The following is a 21422-nucleotide window of genomic DNA, read 5'->3' on the forward strand; positions in this document are numbered from 1 at the left end:
GCATCAAATATGTACCATTTAAGCAGGGTTGACAGAGACTTGGGATACCGTCTATGATAGAAGAGAAGAACTATTTGACAGTTATCTGCTGCTATATTGTGGGCATACCATGGCTCTTCTCAGGCTGAAAGCTGAAGCGACAATGGGAGACCTTAAACATCTCAGGCAAGTATGGTTAGATTTCTATATAGATATTAAAGAATGTAATATATTAAGCATTTAAAGACCAAATGCACCAGCAATCATTGGAAAGGGGCTTGAGATTTGCACTGGGCATTGGTATTCGTGTGCTGCCCATTTGTAGATATTGAAAATACTCAAACAGAAGCAGGGAGTAGGGCTTTAAAAAGGACTTGCAGGGCTCATGTTGACCAAGATTATATGGGAGAAGCTCAACAGCAAGTGCATGTGTACAAATTTAGTAAGTAATTCAATTTAGCCAGCATCTCACCAAAACTGAAGTAGCAGTTTATGCTGCTCTAACTTTAACCATTAAAAAGTTAAATTGACTCAATAAATCAAATTTCGTTAATTCAATTACCAGCTGTGTGTTGACACATACAGGCATAGTTGGGAAAGCCGTTTCATCTCCTTCCTCAATTTCATAATAAGTTATATTGTCTTCCAAGCCTCGCTGTTCGTCATCTCTGTCGGACATAAAGCCAAACTGACATTCTTTATTTACACATGGCATCTGCCTACGGCTCCGCGTATACGACCTGTAACAGAAACAACCACCTAAAAAAAATTGTGCTTGTCCATTTTACTACTTGTGAATAATTAAAAAAAAGTTTTCAAAGCAAATATTTCTGATCTGTTACATGAAACCATAACCCTGGGAGAAATACAACAAGCTATTAAACAGGCAAAACATTTTTGTGCCGTTATCCATTTACATTAGAAACCTGGTGGTTTGGTCCTCATTTTCTCTATATACTTCATAATCTTTATTCTGGCCCTCAGGCTCTGATTCACATGCAAAGTTATCTGATCTGGCCCAGTTTTTATTCATTAGGGTATAAGGCAGGGTTTGCCCCCCTTTGATTTTTGCTTTGGCAATTGAGCCCCTTGCAATACTGATTAGGGAAAATATAGAGGTTTAAAAGGGAGTCAGTTGCGGAGGACATGAACATAAATGTGCACTATCTGCGGACCATTTATTGTTATTCCTAACATTACCACCATCTCACATGAATTACTGTAAAGTATTCTAGATGGCTTTGCTGGGATTTTGGGTCTACAGGTTAACACTTCCAAGTCTGTGGATTTATATATAAATATCTCACAAGATCTATGGTCTTTCACATTCTCTTGGGAAACAGATTCTCGAATAAAGTCAAAATGACCCTTTTACCCACTTAAGCTACCGTATTTTAGAGCACTGCCAATTGGTCTTGTACGTGCAGACTTGCAGATATTCCATACAAAAACCTTCACCTTTATTTTAGGGGCAAAAAAAAAGGGCCTAGGCTATCAAACAATTCTCTACCTCTCCAAAAGGTAATTACTAACAATACCTTACTACCAAGCTTTCCAACTAGCCCAGTCCCTAACTGTTTACTCCCCAAGTCCCAGAGAAACTGGATAGGGTGTCTTTGGAAATTAAGGCTGCAGCTAATGTGCCAATTGCTCTCATAAAATGGCTATCCCCTCGACAAACCTGTTATTTTGGCCCTGACCCTTGCACATTTCATAGCCTTATGCGATAGATGTGGAAATCACACACTCCCCTTGCTTCACTCTTGTATACCTGTTTTTCCACCAGGCATGCAATCTCAACTCTTCCAGTGGTGATAGAATAAAGGGCTTTATAAAATAGGAGAATATTTCAAGCATGGGAAATCTATCACATTATCCTACTGTAAAGAGAAACTACATCAGTCTGAGTTGAGATTTCAATCAACTACATCATCATTTTCTGAAATAACACACCAATTAATATTGATAGTATTGATATCAACTTTAGATCTACCAAAACTATGTAATATAAGCCCCTAGTCTATACAATCAATCTGCATTTAATCAGGCAAGCCCTTGCACTACATAGTGGTTTGTACAATTTCCTTTAGATCTACCATCAGATTGTAAGGCGAGCTTTCGTGGATTTGCTGTGTGCTTCAGTTCATTTTTGTGCTGAAAAACCAATTTTCGGTTCATCTTCAACTTTTGATACATAGCTTTACATCATTATTAAGCACACTGACAAGATGTAGATGCTGTCTTGGGTTTTGCAAAAAATAGAAATACAATTGTCTGTTACCAAAGAATTCTTAAAATTGATCAGTCTTCTGCACATTGTTCCAAAAGGCCTGTTTTTTTATCTAGATGTTCAATATCGAAGTGTAGTCTTTCTCTAATGTTCTTTTTGGACAGCAAAGGCCTAACACACGTCTAGCGTAGGAATGAGGTCAAACCTCATGCAGGGTTTAACCAGAACTCAGGCTGTTTGCAGATTAGTGAACTACATAGGCTGTTCAACCACCTCCCCTAACGTGACTCTCCAGCTACAGTAGAGGTCAGCTTTCCGCTAAGGGCCTAGCAACCAAGGACTCATCACTGGCCCCATTCAGCCGCTAGCCAGGGGATTCCTTAGCCAACGGGTGACTGTTAACAAAGGGGCAGGGATCCTGGCTAATAGCATTGACCTAGGTGGGGCTGCAGTTTACAATGCCCAAGTTCAATAAAGTTGTATTTGCTTTGACATTCTCCTGCTTTTGCAGGAGAAACTGATTACCTACACCATATTAAACTTGATTTTATCAGGTGGTATATACTATAAGCAAGCTTGGACACACTTAGTCCCCCACAGTACTTACTCCTGTGAAAATCATGAATATCCCGTATTGGCAGATTATGCCAAGTTTTTCAATTTTTCAAAAGGCAAAAATACCCATCTAAGGATCATTTTCTACTGCATGATAAATTGCCATTTAATATGCTATATAAAATATTACCTTTCTATACCACTGCTGTTTCTCTTTTCTGTTGTATCCAATATATCTGACTAGGGTTGTGTTATTGCACAAGGGCAGAATTGATCCTTTGTACCAAAACAATTATGGTTTTAATTGCTTACCGTGTCCGATAAGTATAATTATCAAAACTCTGGTAACACCTCTTGCCTGGACTGTGGTAAAAAGGGATCTCTGGACTCATTATGGCATGTCTGTCAATATATCGAGGTGAAGACCTTTGAATATGAGAAACATAAAATGCATATGTACGCAAGTTACATTAACAAAAATTCACTCAAGTACAAACCAGGAATAAAAAAAAGTTATATTTCCCTTTTTTTTTAAAAAGGTTTTGTTTATTTTTTTTTAAAGACCTAAACATCTGAATGATCAAAATTACCAATTTGCTTCAGAGATCAAAAACCCTAAATTCATAATTCAAATATATGTAGTAAGGGGCAGTATTTTTGTTATCACTCTGCAGAAAATAATAATGTGATTTGGAAATACAGGTGCACCTTGCTGATTTTGTTTGAAGTCTAACTGGTTCCAGTAGTTTATCAAATTTAACTTTCTGTGCAATTTATGCCAGTAAGATAGATATAGAACTACCAAAGCTATGTTGTTTTCAGTTCCACTGCTGGTACATTTAAAGTTAAGCGGAACCTCAGCAAGCACGAATTTTAAATCTGGGATTTGGACAGAGTATGGTAGGGTTAGGACCTCTGCCAGGTATAGATTGGCATGCATCTCTCCATTCTTGCAGGGTAGACCATTTCCTCTCAGTTCCTCTGTGGTAATTGGAACATGAAGTCGAGGTTAAAAAATTTTTTAAAAAAACCTTGCCAGAGGATACAGCAATACTTTTGTTTAATAGCAGAATGATAGCAATAAAAAAAAAACACTTACAGAAGAAGATTCCATGTTAAATTATCCAAGTACATACACATATTTACTGCCCTGTCATGTGGTCTAAAAAAAAACAAAAAAACACAAAAGTAATCTTTACCAAGGTTCATATTATTGCAATTTGTTAATACCTACTTTGATATGCCAAATCCTCGGCTTTGACGACGTGGAGATTGGAGAGGTTGGAAGTGTTCATAAGATGTTATATTTGGTGGAGCCTGGAAGTGAATTAAATCAGATAGGAGAGGTTTGTGTTTTTGGCTTGGCATCGCCTTCATAGCTACATTCAAATTTGATTTATACAGACCTCTTTCCCACGTACTTTTTTGAATAGCCTCTTCCGGGATTTCAGATCAAGCTCTAAAAAAAAAAAAAAAAGGTTTCCTACTACATATTTTAAGGTCACAGTGACTGAACAAAAATACCCACCCAGATTTGTGCATTTTATTCTCATGTGTACACTGTTCCAGAAGCAGCTTAGCAATTTTAGAATACTTGCCCATTTAATATCTGGAAATCTCCCCTAGGATATTAAACATGATTCACAAAGCTTTCCAACCAGAAAGGTTTACACCTGCTTACAAGTACAATTTAACAGTGCTCCTGTCATGTTTTTTTTTTTCACTTCACATATACAACATGCCTCCCACAGCATGCATGCAGATTTACCAATGCTGCAACAATAGCATGTGGAGAGAAAAAAAACCCCTGTAAAATAATTTGCCTATACAGGAAGTCCTCGAGATACATACATCCGACTTACATACAACTTCTACTTACAAAAACGGAGGCCATTACTGTATAGCAGGGGTAGTTGTAATGCTACAGCGCTGACAAGAAGTGCCGGCCTTTTTGGGTCTGGTTTGTAGTACTGTACGTACATTACAGGAAATTAGCTCTCGTTAGAGGTGCAGACAAGGGGTGCCCACCTCTTCCGGGTCACTGAGGTTTTTACTAGTGTCTGTATCCTCATTAGAAAGATTTAATCTCACTTGCTGTCCTTGAGACAACAGGAAGTGAAAGGAAATCTACCCCTAGGAAGGGAAATTTACTCCTGTAAGTGATCATTGGAAAAAGATGTCTCCACTGAAGCTTTATCACCAAGCCTTGTTTCCACGACAACCCAACATTTTCAAAATCCAATTGCCACAGGGACAGAAAGTGAGGTGAAATCTTCTGAACAGGGGCACACATACTGCAAAACAAACTTTGCAGGGGGTAAACCCTTCCCTATGCCATCCAAAACAAAAACATTTTGGCTGGAGTTGCACTGAAAAAAATGTACCTGTTTCAACTTAAGACCAAACCTATAGTCCCTATCTTGTTCATAACTCGGGGACTGCCTGTAATCAGTGTCTATTGCATGCTCTTATTTTAGATGGAGAAATCTCAAATTATGCCAAACCCCTAAAAGGTATGATGCTTACTGAAAATGCTTTGTGAACCACAAGATCACAGCACAATTCAAGAAAATTGCATGTTAAACAAATGGATCCCAACTTTGGATTTTACAACATTCAAATTTGTCAGGCTCTGGCAAAAAACTCTATGCAAGTAAAACCATGTATAAAATGTGTATAGAGGAACAAAACCAGGAAACACATTAGAAATAAAGTACAAACCTAGGTCATTGTTGAAACCCGCAGGTATTTTCTGGTAGTTTGTACTTTTCCGATTAGTGGATGAATTCCAGGCAGGAACTGGAATCACTTGAGTCACCGGTTTTAAATGGGCAAGTGGCACAATGTGCCTGGGAAATAAAGAAAGGAAGTCATCCAAGGTATATGGATATTAAAGTGAAGTTTATGTAAGAGATCAAACAGGACACACACACACAATGCTATTTTATCATGGAGCAGTAGAAATAGCCTGATAGAAATCCAAAAACCCCATAAGCAGAGATGTCAAATCACCTCATTTAATCATTAAAAGTTACAGGTTTCAGTGGCCATCAAAGCTCTACTTTTATTTTTATCAACTGAACATATGTAATCTAGAAACATAAAAGGATAAACAACCCAGGCACTGGAGGTTTATCACAGTCATTCAATATGAAGGCCTCCAACGTTAGCAATGGCAACCACACACCTGAAACTAGCAAAGGGCTACTGTCCAGGGGCTTGGAGATATTGTGCTGCCATAGAAAAACAGCATAAACTGATAGCTTTTCTATACAAGCTAATTTTTAAAAGATGGGATGGAAAGCTGTGGGCTGCCATTACGTCCTCCTGGAACATCCATATGCATTTTAAGTGTTCGGAGAGAACAGCTTGTATGGTAACAGGCATCACTCCCTGTTTGACTTTAGGCAGTTTCCCGCTCACATGCGCAAGTGGGCGTACCTGGTGGGATGTTTAAATACGCCTGCTCAGACCCAGAAAGCCCCCGGCTGGGAGGCGGCTAAGGATAAGGAGCCCCTCAGAGTGCACAGGTGGAAAAGGAAGCTTTAGGTAATCATTAAGGACATAGATCAAGATGTGGGTTCTGTGCAGTAAACTTAACACTAAATACAGTATGGAATATGAACAACTTACTTCTCAGCAAGCTCTTCAATAAACACAGTTACAGAATTGCTGTCATGCCCAACTTCTTGGATATGGGCGTTATAGTATCGTCCACCAGGCTCTAAGCGTACCTATACAACAATTGCAAGCAGTAAAATGTTTTAAGTGCAACTGTATCATCATATAAAAAAATTCAGCAAAGCCCTCCCAACAAATAGTATAGAGCCTTATAGTCAAGTCTCAAATGCAGCCATCACCCATTTCACTGTCCTTGCCTGGGAAGTGGTAGGCAATGTTTTGTTTATATTTTATATTTATATTTACTTCCACCCGTATACTGGGATTAAACCAGAATCAGATGAAGTGCTCTCTGTGAAACTTCTCCCCTGATCCAGCAACCAACATGTGATAAACATCCAAACTCACCGGAACATTCTGACCATCAAATTGTAAATGGTCAAAATGTAGGCTACCTCTTTCTACTTGCGCTCCTCAACTTATCCAGAAGTTTTCTCCTCCTTCCGTCTCCACTTTTCACCAGCTCACTTCCGATCTTCACCGCCTTTCTCCACCACTAGTCATTTCAGATTGCGGCCTCTTGCTGCCTCTTTAGAAACAAACATCCCCAGAAACATTCAGTCCCAGGGGAGATTAAGTGAAAAATCCCATAGTGTTGGAAGTAGATAAAAACTTAAAGTATTAAATAGATAGGCGTCTGCATGCTGATGTCATTGCGCCTGCACAAGCAAACAATTATTGATACAGCAGGCACATAGTGACTTCCAGTGATTTTATGCGAGTGTTTTTAATTCTTTTCAATAAGTTTTTTTAATCTATTTAGTACACTATGGCATTTTTTTTACATAATTTCCCCTGAGATTGAATGTTTCTGAAGAGCATTTCTAATGAGGCAGCATTCTGAAAAAACTAGTGGTGGAGAAAGGCGGTGAAGATCAGAAGTGAGCTGGTGAAGAGTGGAGGACAGAAGGAGGAGAAAAGTTCTGGATAAGTTGAGGAGCGCATGATAAGTGGAGAGAGGTAGGCTACATTTGGCCATTTATAATTTTATGGTCAGAATGTTCCGGTGAGTGGGAAGTGTGGATGTTTATCACACGGTGGCCAGATCCAGGAAATGTTTCACATATTGCCCTTACTGCAAGGGTGGTAAATCCTGCATTTGAGGGCTATATGTACAATTCCTTTTTGTTGAAGAATTTATTTTTATATAGCACTGACAATTTACATACTGTACATTCACATCAGTCCCTGCCATCAAGAAGCTTACAATCTAAAGGCCCCCATTGCACACGAATACAGGGCCAATTTAGACAGGAGCCAATTAACCTTCCAGCATGTCTTTGGAGTGTGGAAGGAACCTGGAGGAAGCCCACAGGTACAACATGTAAATTCCTTGCAGATAGTGTCTTGACCTGAATTTGAACCAGGGACCCTCAGTGCTGCCAGGCAGAAATCTTAACCATTAAGCCACTGTGCTGACCATCATAAAGTGACAGTTACACTAAGCTAACAAAGCAATCTGCATTATTCACTCACCTGACATTTGTCCCCCAAACAATATTGCCTTCCTGCAAAGACCATATATTCAGTTTTCTGGAGTTCTGCGAAATCATAGAAAAAGAATAACTGATCAATGGAATGCTTAAATATAAAACAAATAAAAAGTGAAATGAAAAATATAAAAAGTGAAATATAAAAACAAATGAAAAGTGTAAGCCCATACCAAAAACACAAGAACCGGAATTCTCTAATACCTCTATTATAGGCAAGGATTTTATAAACACAATATAAGAAAACGATTGATCACAGGGCTTCCACTAAGTTAGCCACATGCTTACCTTTTCGACTGTCCAGCCAGACATCAAATTCTACATTCCTGTAGATTTCTGGGTCAAGTGCTTTTAACACTTTATATGGGAAAGGCATCTTGTTGGGATTTTCTGTTGTCTATAAAAATCATGTTAAATTTTAGATTTTCTGTAGCAGCTGATAATTACTAAAGTTAATTCTGACAAATGTCCCACAAAACATTCAAAAGAAAAAAAAACAAACACTATATTGCCAAAAGTATTGGGACGCTTGCCTTTACACGCACATGAACTTTAACGGCATCCCAGTCTTAGTCCGTAGGGTTCAATATTGAGTTGGCCCACCCTTTGCCGCTAGAACAGCTTCAACTCTTCTGGGAAGGCATCCACAAGGTTTAGGAGTGTGTCTATGGGAATGTTTGACCATTCTTCCAGAAGCGCATTTGCGAGGTCAGGTACTGATGTTGGACGAGAAGGCCTGGCTCGCATTCTCCGCTCCAATTCATCCCAAAGGTGTTCTATAGGGTTGAGGTCAGGACTCTGTGCAGGCCAGTCAAGTTCCTCCACCCCAAACTCGCTCATCCATGTCTTTATGGACCTTGCTTTGTGCACTGGTGTGCAGTCATGTTGAAACAGGAAGGGGCCATACCCAAACTGTTCCCACAAAGTTGGGAGCATGAAATTGTCCAAAATGTCTTGGTATGCTGATGCCTTAAGAGTTCCCTCCACTGGAACTAAGGGGTCAAGCCCAACCCCTGAAAAACAACCCCACACCATAAATCGCTCTTCCACCAAATTTTACACTTGGCACAATGCAGTCAGGCAAATACCGTTCTCCTGGCAACCGCCAAACCCAGACACGTCCATCGGATTGCCAGACAGAGAAGCGTGATTTGTCACTCCAGAGAACACGTCTCTACTTCTCTAGAATCCAGTGGTGGCGTGCTTTACATCACTGCATCTGATGCTTTGCATTGCACTTGGTGATGTAAGGCTTGATGCAGATGCTTGGCCATGGCCATGTAGCTATTGACTCTGCAGACAGTTGGCAACTTCCGTGCTTCAGCATGCTCTGACCCTGCTCTGTCATTTTACATGGCCTACCACATCGTGGCTGAGTTGCTGCTGTTCCCAGTTTCTTCCACTTTGTTATAATACTGCTTGACCGTGGAATATTTAATAGCAAGAAATTTCACAGAACACCTGAATCCAATGATTTGGGGTGTCCCAATACTTTTGGACTATATCTATATATGCATAAGACCTAATATGTAGTGATAAGGTATATAAATATATATTTAGATTTCCTTTAACACTACACCTATGTAGCTTTAACCTTTACAAGTGAGTTTTATTCTGACATATGGCTCCAGCAAAGCCAAAAAAACATTTAATGATACCTGATCATGACGCCTATGCACCTAATAGTTTGGAGTGTGAGAATTTGTGACCATTCAGGCAAAACAGCATTTGCAAGCTTGGGTATTTTTTGAACAGTACGACTTTTGACTTGTAAAAGGGGTGTCTTTTTTTATAAAAAGGTGTGGGGGGGTTAGAGGGGTGGCAGATGGTTGATCAACAGTTACCTTACCTTTGCTTCTTCTGCATTGCTCTTTAATTTCTCCTCTATTGAAGTCTCACCACCTTTCTTTTCCCAATCTTCTGTCCTGAAAGAACAAAATTAGTATGGGAAAATTAAAATTCTTTGAATTCTCACAGTTTCCCTGAAAAGAAGACACTGTTATATTTTTTTGGGCTCAAAAAAACCCACTAGGTCTTATTTTCGGGGTAGGTCCTTTTTTTATGTATAACTATCCAAAAGTTAATGCAAATCCAAATGAAATAATCCAAAATGGCAAAGTTAAGAATAGGGTGATCAGGGCAATCAGGGCTGCCATACCTTTCCTAGAGCAATTTGGTAACCAGCGAAGCACACTTTCACTATAGATTCCTCACAGGCAGAGTGCATTTGGTATAACTCCGCCTGTGACAGGAGTCGGCGCTTAGAGGAAACATCGGCTTATGTGGCTCTGCTCCCTGCACTGCCGCCTCGCTTCCTCTAGCGCTGCCTTCGTTGACACCGCTGATTCTCTACTCTTTAAGTTCCCCTTTATGCCACCACCGACCCTGGGAATAGTCACAACTAGGTCTTAATTTCGGGGTAGGTCTTATTTTCATTGTATATATATTCGGTATATATTTTATTGTACATCTGACCTAAATTTGAATTTAGGCAGATATAAAATAAATACATTTTTAAAATGCATGCAGTTCAAGTACCTGAATATGACCTGGTGGCATCCTCTTGCAATCCCTGCACATCCGTAGGAATAGTGCGATAGGAATATGCAGTACAAGGAGCCAATCCGCTCATGCGCTAACAAGAAGCATGTTTATAGAAAGAAAAAGCAGAGTAACAGAAAGATGAGCTCATCTCGGTGCTACTTATTTCCCTGTCCAGGCACAGACAGGACAGTTCGGTCAAGAAAGACTTAGGCCCAGAGAAAAATGGGTTGTATGATGTAAGACAGCAAGTGAGCCAGGAAACACACACACACACACACGCATCAAAGGCAAATATTGGAGTAATGAGCTATTCATTTTACCTTTTTGTATATTTTGCCTGAAGGTCTGCCTTTAAGTGATCTACCTGCTAGGTTTCATTAAAAAAAAAAAAAAAAAAAAAAACCACAAAAAAAAAGCCCCTTTTAGAGACCCACATCTTCTGCCACCAAATGGAAATGGCATCAGATATCAATGGACCAGACCAGTATATCCAAAAGCTGCATCAGTATTGAGGTCTAGATGTTAAAAAGATCTTGGATGTCAAACATTTTGTATCCAGGAGAAACACATGCCTACGGTGCCGTGCCTGCCTCTATTAGGTGCCATTCACACCAGAGCGACAGCCTTTTTTTTGAAGCACGTTTTTATACACGTTTCAGCAATGAAAAGCATTTAAAAAATACGCTAATCAGCGCATTTTCATTAAAGTCTATATGGAAGTTGTGCTGATCAGCGCTACAAAGGTAGCTTAGGGAGCATTTCGGGCGCCAGCCATATTGGAACTGCCCACATAGGAATGTATTGGATTTTAAATGTTGGCTTTTCAAAGTGGAAAAATCCATGCGATGAAACCGCTTGGTGTGAACGGGGCCTTAGCTCCTTTAGCTGCTAAAAACAAAGCTGCTCCCTATAACTGCTTTTCTGACATGGCATATTAACAGGAAGATAAAATGTTTTTCAGAAGTGGAGGGTAATTTCTCAGATGGAGTTCAAGATATCCCAGAACATAACACAATAAATGCTCCATTATGTATATAAAAGGCACCAAGCTTTAAACACAAAATCAACACTGTGTGTTTTAGTTTTTTGTATATGTCCTCAATAGTACCCGAAGAGATACCTGATGTCAGTTAATGTCTTGTTATAATCTGCTGTACAATCATAATTGGCATCTTCACTGCCAGTAGATGCACTGTTACGATTCTTTTTTGTGCCACTCCGAAAAAGCTCAACGGCTGCAATCAGTTCGCGCTCATCCACGCCAAACACATCTCTGTATAGGCACTCATAGAGAACAGCTATGAAATAAAGAGACAATAGACATATATCTCACAATTTTGTAAAAGCAAAATGGGTTCCTTTTAAATCAGTTTTTAATCTAATGTGTTTGAAACTAATAGATCTGCAGTCTGGACTGGAGACTAGTAAAATGGTAAATTAATCCTCTCTCGAGAACTTAATCAATTTAATCCCTTCTGAACAAGTAGGGGGTAACACATTTATTTAGGGGTCTATGGCAAAGGCTTTTACATCTTTCTCAAATGGTTTCACAAACATGGCCAATAAATTCTGAAGTACAACTTAAAATAAAATGGGCATCATAACTACAGTGCATAAAACATGCATACCTTGGCAAATTGCAGCAGTTGTTTGAAAATTTTTTGTAAACACTGAGTCATAGTGACCATTGGTGGAACAACACAACATTATCTGCAATACAAAAGAAAAACAAACTAGACAGCACCAAACAATACAAAACTAAATGGGTCATAACCAAGCACTAAACAATCCTTATTCACCAACAGGTGATGAAAGCACCAAGCAAAATGCTTAGCTACTTCTGATTAATTTTTTTTAAACAACCCTTAATTTATGATTGAAATGCATCTTCACTGCTGGTAATAAGATTCATTTTCAACCTTCTGGATCACCCAATGTATCTCGAAAAGCAGAATATTCTAACACACAGATTCTCCATGGGCAGAATAGTCCATGGCATTATATGTTCACATCTGTATGTCTTAGTCCAGGGTTAGGCAAACTCTAGCCCTCAAGCTGCTGTGGAACTACAAGTCCCATGTGTTATTGCAAGAATCTTGACAGCAAAAAGGCATGACTCTGGGAGGCAGATGGATAGGATTTGTAGTTCACCACAGCTTGAGGGCCAGCGTTTCCCTATCCCTGCCCTAGACTGTTACAAGCTGGTTCAATTGGTAGGGTGCAGGGATATCTAAATCTGAACAGTAAAGAAAAGTTGTATTGTCTAAAGCTACTAGAACATCTCTAGAAAAGACTCCACGTGGAAAAGCATGTGGACCAGACAGCAGCACTACTAAAAAAAACCTGGTATGCAATATGAGAATGAACTGGGATATTTACAGACTGAGATTTCTTCTAGGATAATAATGAAATGCCATCTATAAAATTGCAGTGATTTGAAGCACACAAGCAATAAATTAATCAAAAGGTTAGAGAAATATTGGGTTAGTCAAACATATATTATGTATGCACTTAAGCACTCCTACAGCTGTCAGTATGTCTACTGTTTGAGCCATCTGTGTTAGGTTTCATCCTGCAATAGGCAACTGCACCCTTATTAGCCAACTTGGTTTAATACTGTACACAATACTTTTCATTTGCACAAAGTAATTTATCAGGTCAAGATTCAGGGTCTACCCCCATATTCTCAGACTATTTCGCAATAGCAAAACCTGGAAAAAACTACATTTTATATTCTAATCTTCAGCTTTATTTTCTGGGCATTTTTCAGCAATTTTTCTACTCAACTGTCTAAAAGAGTTCAGTAGCTGGCACATAAGGCGTTCAAGAGATCATGCTCTTTACCAGCAAAATAAATACAAATAAGATACAGACCAGTTCACAGAGGTTTAGCAAAACTCAAAAACACAGAACAATTCAACAAGTAACTAAAAATCATTCTAGCAACTCAGCTGCTTAAAACAAAACTCAGTTTAAAAGTCTCAAAACAGTTAAAGCTGGGGAAAAAAAAAAACCACACACACACACACACACGTGGCATCGAAGGTCCCTTTTACACAGGCTGATTACAGCAGTAATCTCTGATACATCTGTTTCCCCGGGCCTGGCCAGAGGTAGGGGGAACCAGCTGTAAACAGACGCCCATTAAGCATCCGATTGAGTCCACCAGAAAAACTGACAGGCAGACCCAATCAGAGTGGCCTAATAGAGTAGACCATAACAGGAAGAGGTGGAACCTTGACCCCAAAGAAGTATCACCAAAACTCGAAAATCCTTGTTTAATGCCCCAAGGAACTCCATCCAAAATGTGTGCAGTGGTTTGGAAAAAAAATATTTTGCATTTGCTGGCTGTAGCTCCACCACTGACTGAAGCCATATTTAAGGGAATTCCTATGGATGAACTACAAACCGCACTGAAGCTACCTCCCCGCTTCAATCTGTAGTGCTCCATCTACTCTTCCAGCCCTGTACCACCTCTGCCACCTTCCTTGTACAGAAAAGTGACTTTGATGGACCAAAATTACTTAGATCAGACCTGCTTAACAGTGGCCACATATTTAGAGGAGAGAGTGTACAGTAGTAGCGGTTGGCTTGTTTATTGTGAATGATAGCAGGCTGGAGAGAAGAACAATCATTCACAAAAAAAACACAAGGCCACAACACCACACCCCAGCTATAACACTAGTGTAGCAGCTTGTTTATATTTTTGTAGGATTGTGCTTTTGTGAATTGCAATGTTTTTCTCCAGCATGCCATCATTTACAACAAAACAAGTAAAATGCTATTACTGTAGTCTCTCTCTCCAGTGAAATAGTAGTCAGCCATACGGCAAGTCTGGTCTCAGCCTCCCAAGTACAGATGTTCCATCCTGGCAGCTTTCAGAGGAGGCAGGGCAGCAGTTGTGTGGGCTCTGTGTGAATTCCCTCTCCCCCCTGCACGGTGATTTGGAGCCAGTTGTAGATTTGTCTTCTTGCCAGCAGTGTGGTCGAACAGCAGTGGGGGTAGTGGGTGAGCCATCTACTACACTAGCTCAGCAACCAAGGCAAAGATTTGAACAGCACCAAGTGTTAGCCACACTGGGTCCCTAGAGCATTTAACAATGTATCTAAATCACTGAGAAATTTTGAAAGGAGAAGCTGAATCATCAAGAATGACGGGCAGTCTTACTAAGCAATTGCTGAGAGAAACACCTGAACATTGTGAATGACATTCGGACAGAGAAGGGAAAATTCCTAGTGATGCACTTAAAGTACTCGAGCTGTACATAAGAGATTAAGAACAATGTCCTGGTTGAGGTGAAACGCTGCAAAAAAAAAACAAACGTAGGAAGGAAAGTGGTTCCAGGATGGTGTGACTGAAGATTAAATCGGGTTGTAGTACCACATCCTCCTCAGCCAGTTGGAAGTTCCAACAATCATTGGAATGCCCTCCATCTCAAACCTTCATAATAAAATGAAAAAGGGGTTTCAGAGGAGGATAGTCCTAGGTCAGATTCTACTGATCCCATGGGGCCACCAGAGGATCCACTGACCCACAGGCAAAGCCTAGTGCCCAAAGGTCACATTACAGGCATCACTCAGTAGGTCTCTAATTATGCTCAAAAGCAGTACTGCATCAACTGTGCAAGTTTATCTTCCTTGTTCATCTAAGCAGATATTTGTACTGTAATGTGGCATAGCTCATACAATGAAAGTACAGCCAATTTTACCCTGGTAAAAATGGTATAAAAATCTGTATAGCTATACATTAAACACAGAGGAGAACATCTGCATGCCTGTGAGACATCATTCTTGGAGGGGAATTACAAACACATTTAGAAAGAGAAAAGAAAAACTGAACCAAGAATGAGAAGTCTATTGGACATGAAAGAGAATGTCACTGTCAGCCATTTGCATCACTATCACATTTTTTCCTTTGATGATACCTTCCCTCCATCAATCCACAGCCCACGCTGTACTCCTCGGGCTCATTTTTTTTATGGACAGTCCAGTTTTTGCTACAAATGCACTAATGCGGCTACATATAATTTTTTTAATTTATTTTTTGCTTTAAAACAGGTCATAATTTCCTTGCAATAAGGCAACCAGGAGCATGTGGTACACTGCTTTTATACATCACCCCTAAAAAAAATAAAAAAATCTATATGGCTCACTGCAAACCTTGAAGTCAAATAACATGCATGTCGTGCCACACAAGTTTAATTTTTAGTGAAATAATTACTAGAAGTCCTGCATACCTGATCCCAACGCTGTTCCTATAAACAATACTATTACATACTGTATATTGTAAGCACTGTATAGTGAGAACATATACGCACACGAATCACCACCACCACCTCTGTGAAGCCTACCTTTCCATCACAGTTAATATCAGTTGCATATGTAGGTGGTTTTCCGGGACTTTTATACAAAATAAAGTTCTGACTGGGAGGTAGAAAAAAGAATTAAATATTTTGTGTTATTCAAAACAATCCAATCATCATTAATATGATCAAAAGCTATGAAATTAGAGTATATAAACTTATTCCATGAGTTACGTTTAACCTCATTCTTTTATTAAACCTTATATTAACTAATTGTTTTAGTTTGACCTTCTATTATTGGTCCTTCAATGCTTAAAAGGGTAGGCAAGTAAAATATAAAATCACCACAAAACACTTTGCTGGTGGCAACAATGCTTACTTTACATACGTGCAAATAAAGTAAAATATATTTCACTATTTGGCAACCTAAATAGCAGCTCATAAAAACACAGATATACAATACCACTTACAGTACAGGTATAACAAAGCAGATATACAACATTTCCTAGTATTGCATCAGTAATTGGCTCCTTTTGTATTTGTCCTCCTCAAAACATTCTGCCCACATCTCAGGACAGTCAAGAATGGGGTAGTCAAAGTCCACGCCTATTTCATAATGCATATGCTCCCCAAATGCCATACTTTCAGATATCCAATGTAATTTCATCCCAGTCTTGAGTTCATAGAAGAATGTGTCATTGATTGTTTTACGTAGGTAAGAGGGCAGCCTTCATTGGACTTCTGTGTGCCTACAATGTCTCTGCTTTCCATCATTTCCCTCTTTCACCTATTCTTAAAGGAGTTAAATTGGTGCAGACAACCATGGCAGCACTATCTGCTTCAATTAGCAGCCCGGTCAGGGCACCAAAACACCCATCAGGAGATGCATCACATTTAGAGAGCAAACAGATGATGTATTTGATAAAATACCCTAGAACAGGGGTAAGCAACTTTGGAATTACAACTGTTGTGGAACTACATGTCCCATGAGGGCTTGCAAGACTGACAGCCACAGACATCGCTCTCAGAGGCTTGATGGGATTGTAGTCTCAACACATCTTGAGTGCGGAGGTTGCCGACCCCTGCCCTAGATATACAAGATGTTACTCCTCAAATATACTTCAACAAAACAGTTTTTAAAAGAGCTCTTTCCTCATCACCTTAATGTTTAGTAGAGATTGAGAATTGCCTTGGGGCTGACACGAACAACTCCTGGAACATCAAGGACACTTGAAACTGCACCACCAAAAATTACATTTTATGGGGTTGCCTAGCAAAATAGATTGCTGGGGAAGGTTTGTAATGTCTAATGAACTACTCCAACCAGTTGCACCAATCCTTTGTGGTTTATACATTTAAACAGCAGCCAATTATTGCTATGAGGTTTTTTTCCCTGTGACCCAAACGGAGGTTTCCCTCAACTCCTGGACCTGTGACACCAGCACAAGAAAGGTCACCACCAGGACAGGATGGCATAGATTGCAATAAAAACAATGTAACCCTTTCCTCTAAACTAAAAATGTGTTTTTGCCCATTAGAGCAATTTCTTATCACTTATGCAGACAGTGTGTGGGGGGATATATGACTGGCATTATCAGCAAGGGTGCAGGAGCCTTTCAACAAAGGTGGAGCAGAGCATTTTAGCCCAGAAGCAAATCTGACAGAAGTGGTGACATTTTTATTAGCAATTTCTACAAGATTTGAAATGTAGAAGTGACAGAATAGAGCAAGGCTGCCGACCAGCATTTTGCATTAAAAATATTAAACAAGCAAAATTGTTGGCGGTAGGATCAAAAGCTAGCTAAAAGTAGTTGACACGTTCAGAAAACCGATATTGTATGGATAGCATTAGAGTTCTCCATTTCCGTTTGGCTACTCACTTAAAGATCAATGAAAGGGCAGTTATTTCAAGCTGACCAGCACTTTCCTAAAAAAACAAAAAGACAAAATAAAAATGGACATTGAAAACGCAACAAACGGAAAAAAAAATAGAGAAATTTGTATGCAATTAGATGGAGAGACATTAGGGGATATTTTCTGATCAGTCTCCGGTAGAGCAAGCAAGCATTTCCTTAGCACAAACTGTACAAACCATTATTCGCACAAATAGCAAATCCATCTGTGTGAAATGACCTACAGTCAGCATTATGCATTACCTTTGGATCTTCTAACCGCTGAAGGTATTTTTCAAAAGGACCTTCCACATACTAGAAACAAATAAAACAAAAAAGATTAGATGAGGGATCTCATAAAATGTGTAATACCGTCTGGAAATGTTCTCCCTTAAAATGCTACACTGATTTTACAGCCACAGTGGCTTAAGGAGCACGAATCACTGTCCCCCAGTGCGGTCAGCAGCCTAAGGACGTGATATACATCAAGGAAGTTGTACACTACTTCTTTACTAGGCCACGATATCTCTCTGCAGTCTTAATATATGGATCCACCTGGTGGACAATGGAGCTCACTCACCTAAGAAAATCTAGTAAAAGAAGATTTTCCATTGCGCCACACATGCATGGATATAGAATAGACATTACAGTCTAGTTTACTTTTTCTTAATAGCAACAAAACAGTTGACATGAAAATGTATTAATTCTTTAGCAGGTTAAAAATTAAATTTAAAGTCACCGATAACTCACAGAGTCAAATAGCTTTTCATTCTTCCTCATAAAAGCTACACATAATTTACGAATCTCATGGTGGTGAATCTGGCAGTAGAAGAGCTGAAAATAAAAAGATGATAAACACACAAGTAGATATAATTGGATACAAACATATTCAATATGTGCATCATGCGCTCTTTATTTGCAAGTGAAGTTTTGTGAAATTTGCAAGTCAGAATTAAAGTAAATCTGTAGTCTCAATTTAAATTGTGACCACAGCCTCAGAGTAGGCAATTTCAGGCCTAACCCTCTCACTGCCTGTACATTCCTAAAGACAAATTAGACCACATTTGCTGGCCAACAAAACGGCATGGGGCTGGCTAAAACTAACACATATTTAACTAGGTGGCCCGATTTTTGGGGCTTGCTTACACCATGTTCGTTGAACTACCCTTTTGAGCAAACCACTGCAAATACAGTATATGGTGCGAACGGGGTACATGGAAAATAACTTGTCTCATTTGCCCTGTTCACACAATAAATGTGCGGTGGTATGCAGAAAAACGCAGTTCAAAGGACATGGTGTGAACAAGTCCTTAGAGCCACTGCCACTTCAGGGTCATTTCAAGTGTGCTTGCACTATTACCTGGGGAGGGCCAATGATGGGAATGAGGGGGGAAAAACAAAAACTATAGAAAAACAGTTACATGTACCAGAAACTCTGTCCTATCCTCTAGAACAGTGGTTCTCAACCTGTGTAACCTCAGAACCCACATTTGTCCTTGGTCATTAAGTCATGACCCAAGTTGCACTGCAATGGAACGCACAGCATTGAGGTACTGCGCGTTCCGATGCGGGCAAAAGAATTGTGGGTGGGAGGTGCATTAGGAGGAGTTGGATACCTCCAGGTACACCTGCATGTAATTTATCGACTTCATCAATATGCTCACACTTGGAGACTCGGATACATAGAGTTAGGACCACACTTTGCAGAGGTGCCTTGGCGCGGCAGTGGGGCTTCTACATATTTTTGGCCAAAAGTTTGTGCAACTCTAAAACCTCTGATTTTAACGCATACTGTTGACAGGGCTATTTGTTTGGTTGCAGGCTGGCTGGCAGGTTGAGGCTGGGGAATTTTTGTGTTTTGTATTGTTGTAAGCCTTCCCAATGTGCGCCCTGCTATAAAGGCTGGTTATAGATTCATGCATTCACTCATGTACCATCCTTTCTAGTTGGGCTAGGGCCGCGAGGGAGCTCCATCTATACATGTATTGCTTACACCTCACTTGCATGTCCTGTAGAGGTGCCTGCACTGGAGTGACATCACATTCTGGCTCTTGGCACCTCTACAGGGAAGGTAAGGGAGCTGTAGAAGCAATGCAAATATGGATGGAGCTCCGTCACAGCACAGCAGCCCACACTGGACCCCCAGACTGAGGATTCACTCCTGTTCCCGTAAGGTAGGGAGACGGGGTGGATCTTGAAAGAAAAAAAAAAGTCAAAACATTATTTTGGAGTGTGTATGTGTGGTTGAGTCTGTGGTTGTGTGTCTGTCAGTGTTTTTGGAGGGCCAGTTCACACTTGTGCTGTGCCTTAATCGAACAGCCGTTTGATTATTGCACTGTACCACGCAACCTTGCACAACCACCTCCCTCCCGCAGTTCAATTGCACACACCGGTATGCACAGTACAGCAATACCATGCGTTCCATTGCAGCGCGACTTGGGTCACGACTTAATGGCCAAGGACAAATGTGGGTCTGGGGGTTACACAGGTTGAGAATCACTGCTCTAGAAAGATAGAGACCCACTACATCCTGCAGACCACTCCTGGGTGTATATATTTATAGCCCTGAATAGCAACCATACCATAAATTCCGTAACCAGTAGTTTCGGACCAAATAAAAGGTAACAATGCACTCTGCTCATCAGTTTTAATCAGAATCTTTATTGCTTACATACTTTTAAGGGCAGGTTCACACCATTTTCCAGACCAGATCTGGAACGCAGTGCATTGCGTTTTGACGCGATTGGAAATTTGTATTTTGTTTTAGCTTAAAATGGTTTTACAGGTGCGTTCTAGTGGGTTCCAGTGCATTCCAGACCAGGCAAAATAAGACAGTATTTTTATGGTCTGGTACAGACTGCGCTGGTGTGAACAGAGACCAGAAATAGCATAGGGATACATTAAGATGCATTTTGGGTCCGGAGATGATCCGGACATGGTGTGAATGGGCCCTCAAGCCTGGTTATTTCAGGTTAGTGATAAAAATAGGGCATATGTTCAGAACGCTATGCTTTCTAAAGAGATGAAGAGTGTAAGGTGTGTTCTAGCAAAAAACACCACACCTACCACTAGAGAAATTATATGGAATAACATATACATATACAGTTGCTGTAAGCTAAAGTTATGTTCATTTACATTTGACAGACATTACACTGAAAACTGTACATTATTACAGGATATTAGGAAGATACAGGATGGCAAGAACGCCTTGACCTAAAAACAAATTAATGCTCAATCAATATGTCTTTATACACGTTACATAATTTTGATTTGAGCGTGAAAATCCTAACAAATGTAGGGTCTGCATTTTCCTCCTGTATTGATAGTTTTGGTATAAAATATTGAGCTGGCTGAAGTCAGGGGGTATGGTGATGGGATAGTATGTGTGCAGACATGGAGGGGAGAGTGCGGGTGGGTTAGTTTTAGAGAATAAAGGGAAGGATGGGGGTCAGCTGTCATGGTGGTGGGGGCAGGGCCGTAGCTACCTTGGGGCGAGTGAGGCACTTGCCTAGGGTGCAGCTCAGAGGGGGTGCAGCCAGGGCCTGCCTGGCCCCCTCATTCCTGTTGCCATGGCGAGCACAGGACGCCATGGCAACAGGGGAGTCACGGCGAGCACAGGACGCCATGGCAACAGGGGAGTCAGGTGGCCAACACAGCTACGGCCCGGCAGGAAGAAGAGTGACAACACCGGCTCCATCTTCTCCTTGGATCCCCGCTGCTCCCCCCGCCTGTGTGGGCAGAGGGAGGAG

The 21422-nt window shown here is 40.3% G+C and overlaps 1 protein-coding gene across 1 annotated transcript in view; it reads right to left on the reverse strand.

Annotated features, from left to right (window-relative positions):
• LOC108794566 (putative bifunctional UDP-N-acetylglucosamine transferase and deubiquitinase ALG13) overlaps positions 1–21422 on the reverse strand; it is a 41485-nt gene that overhangs the window by 18497 nt on the left and 1566 nt on the right. Inside the window, exons 2-16 of the mRNA XM_018565631.1 lie at positions 18424–18507; positions 17938–17988; positions 17662–17708; positions 15830–15902; positions 12108–12189; positions 11600–11777; positions 9785–9860; positions 8224–8332; positions 7922–7986; positions 6398–6498; positions 5486–5613; positions 4171–4223; positions 3999–4081; positions 3077–3190; positions 563–719 (exon numbers count right to left, since the gene is read on the reverse strand). Coding sequence (XP_018421133.1) covers positions 563–719; positions 3077–3190; positions 3999–4081; positions 4171–4223; positions 5486–5613; positions 6398–6498; positions 7922–7986; positions 8224–8332; positions 9785–9860; positions 11600–11777; positions 12108–12189; positions 15830–15902; positions 17662–17708; positions 17938–17988; positions 18424–18507 — 1401 coding nt within the window. The remainder of the gene's footprint in view (positions 1–562; positions 720–3076; positions 3191–3998; positions 4082–4170; positions 4224–5485; positions 5614–6397; positions 6499–7921; positions 7987–8223; positions 8333–9784; positions 9861–11599; positions 11778–12107; positions 12190–15829; positions 15903–17661; positions 17709–17937; positions 17989–18423; positions 18508–21422) is intronic.

Source organism: Nanorana parkeri, unplaced genomic scaffold (genome assembly GCF_000935625.1).
Source record: "Nanorana parkeri isolate BGI_ZX_2015 unplaced genomic scaffold, ASM93562v1 scaffold868, whole genome shotgun sequence".
Taxonomy (NCBI): Eukaryota; Metazoa; Chordata; class Amphibia; order Anura; family Dicroglossidae; genus Nanorana; species Nanorana parkeri.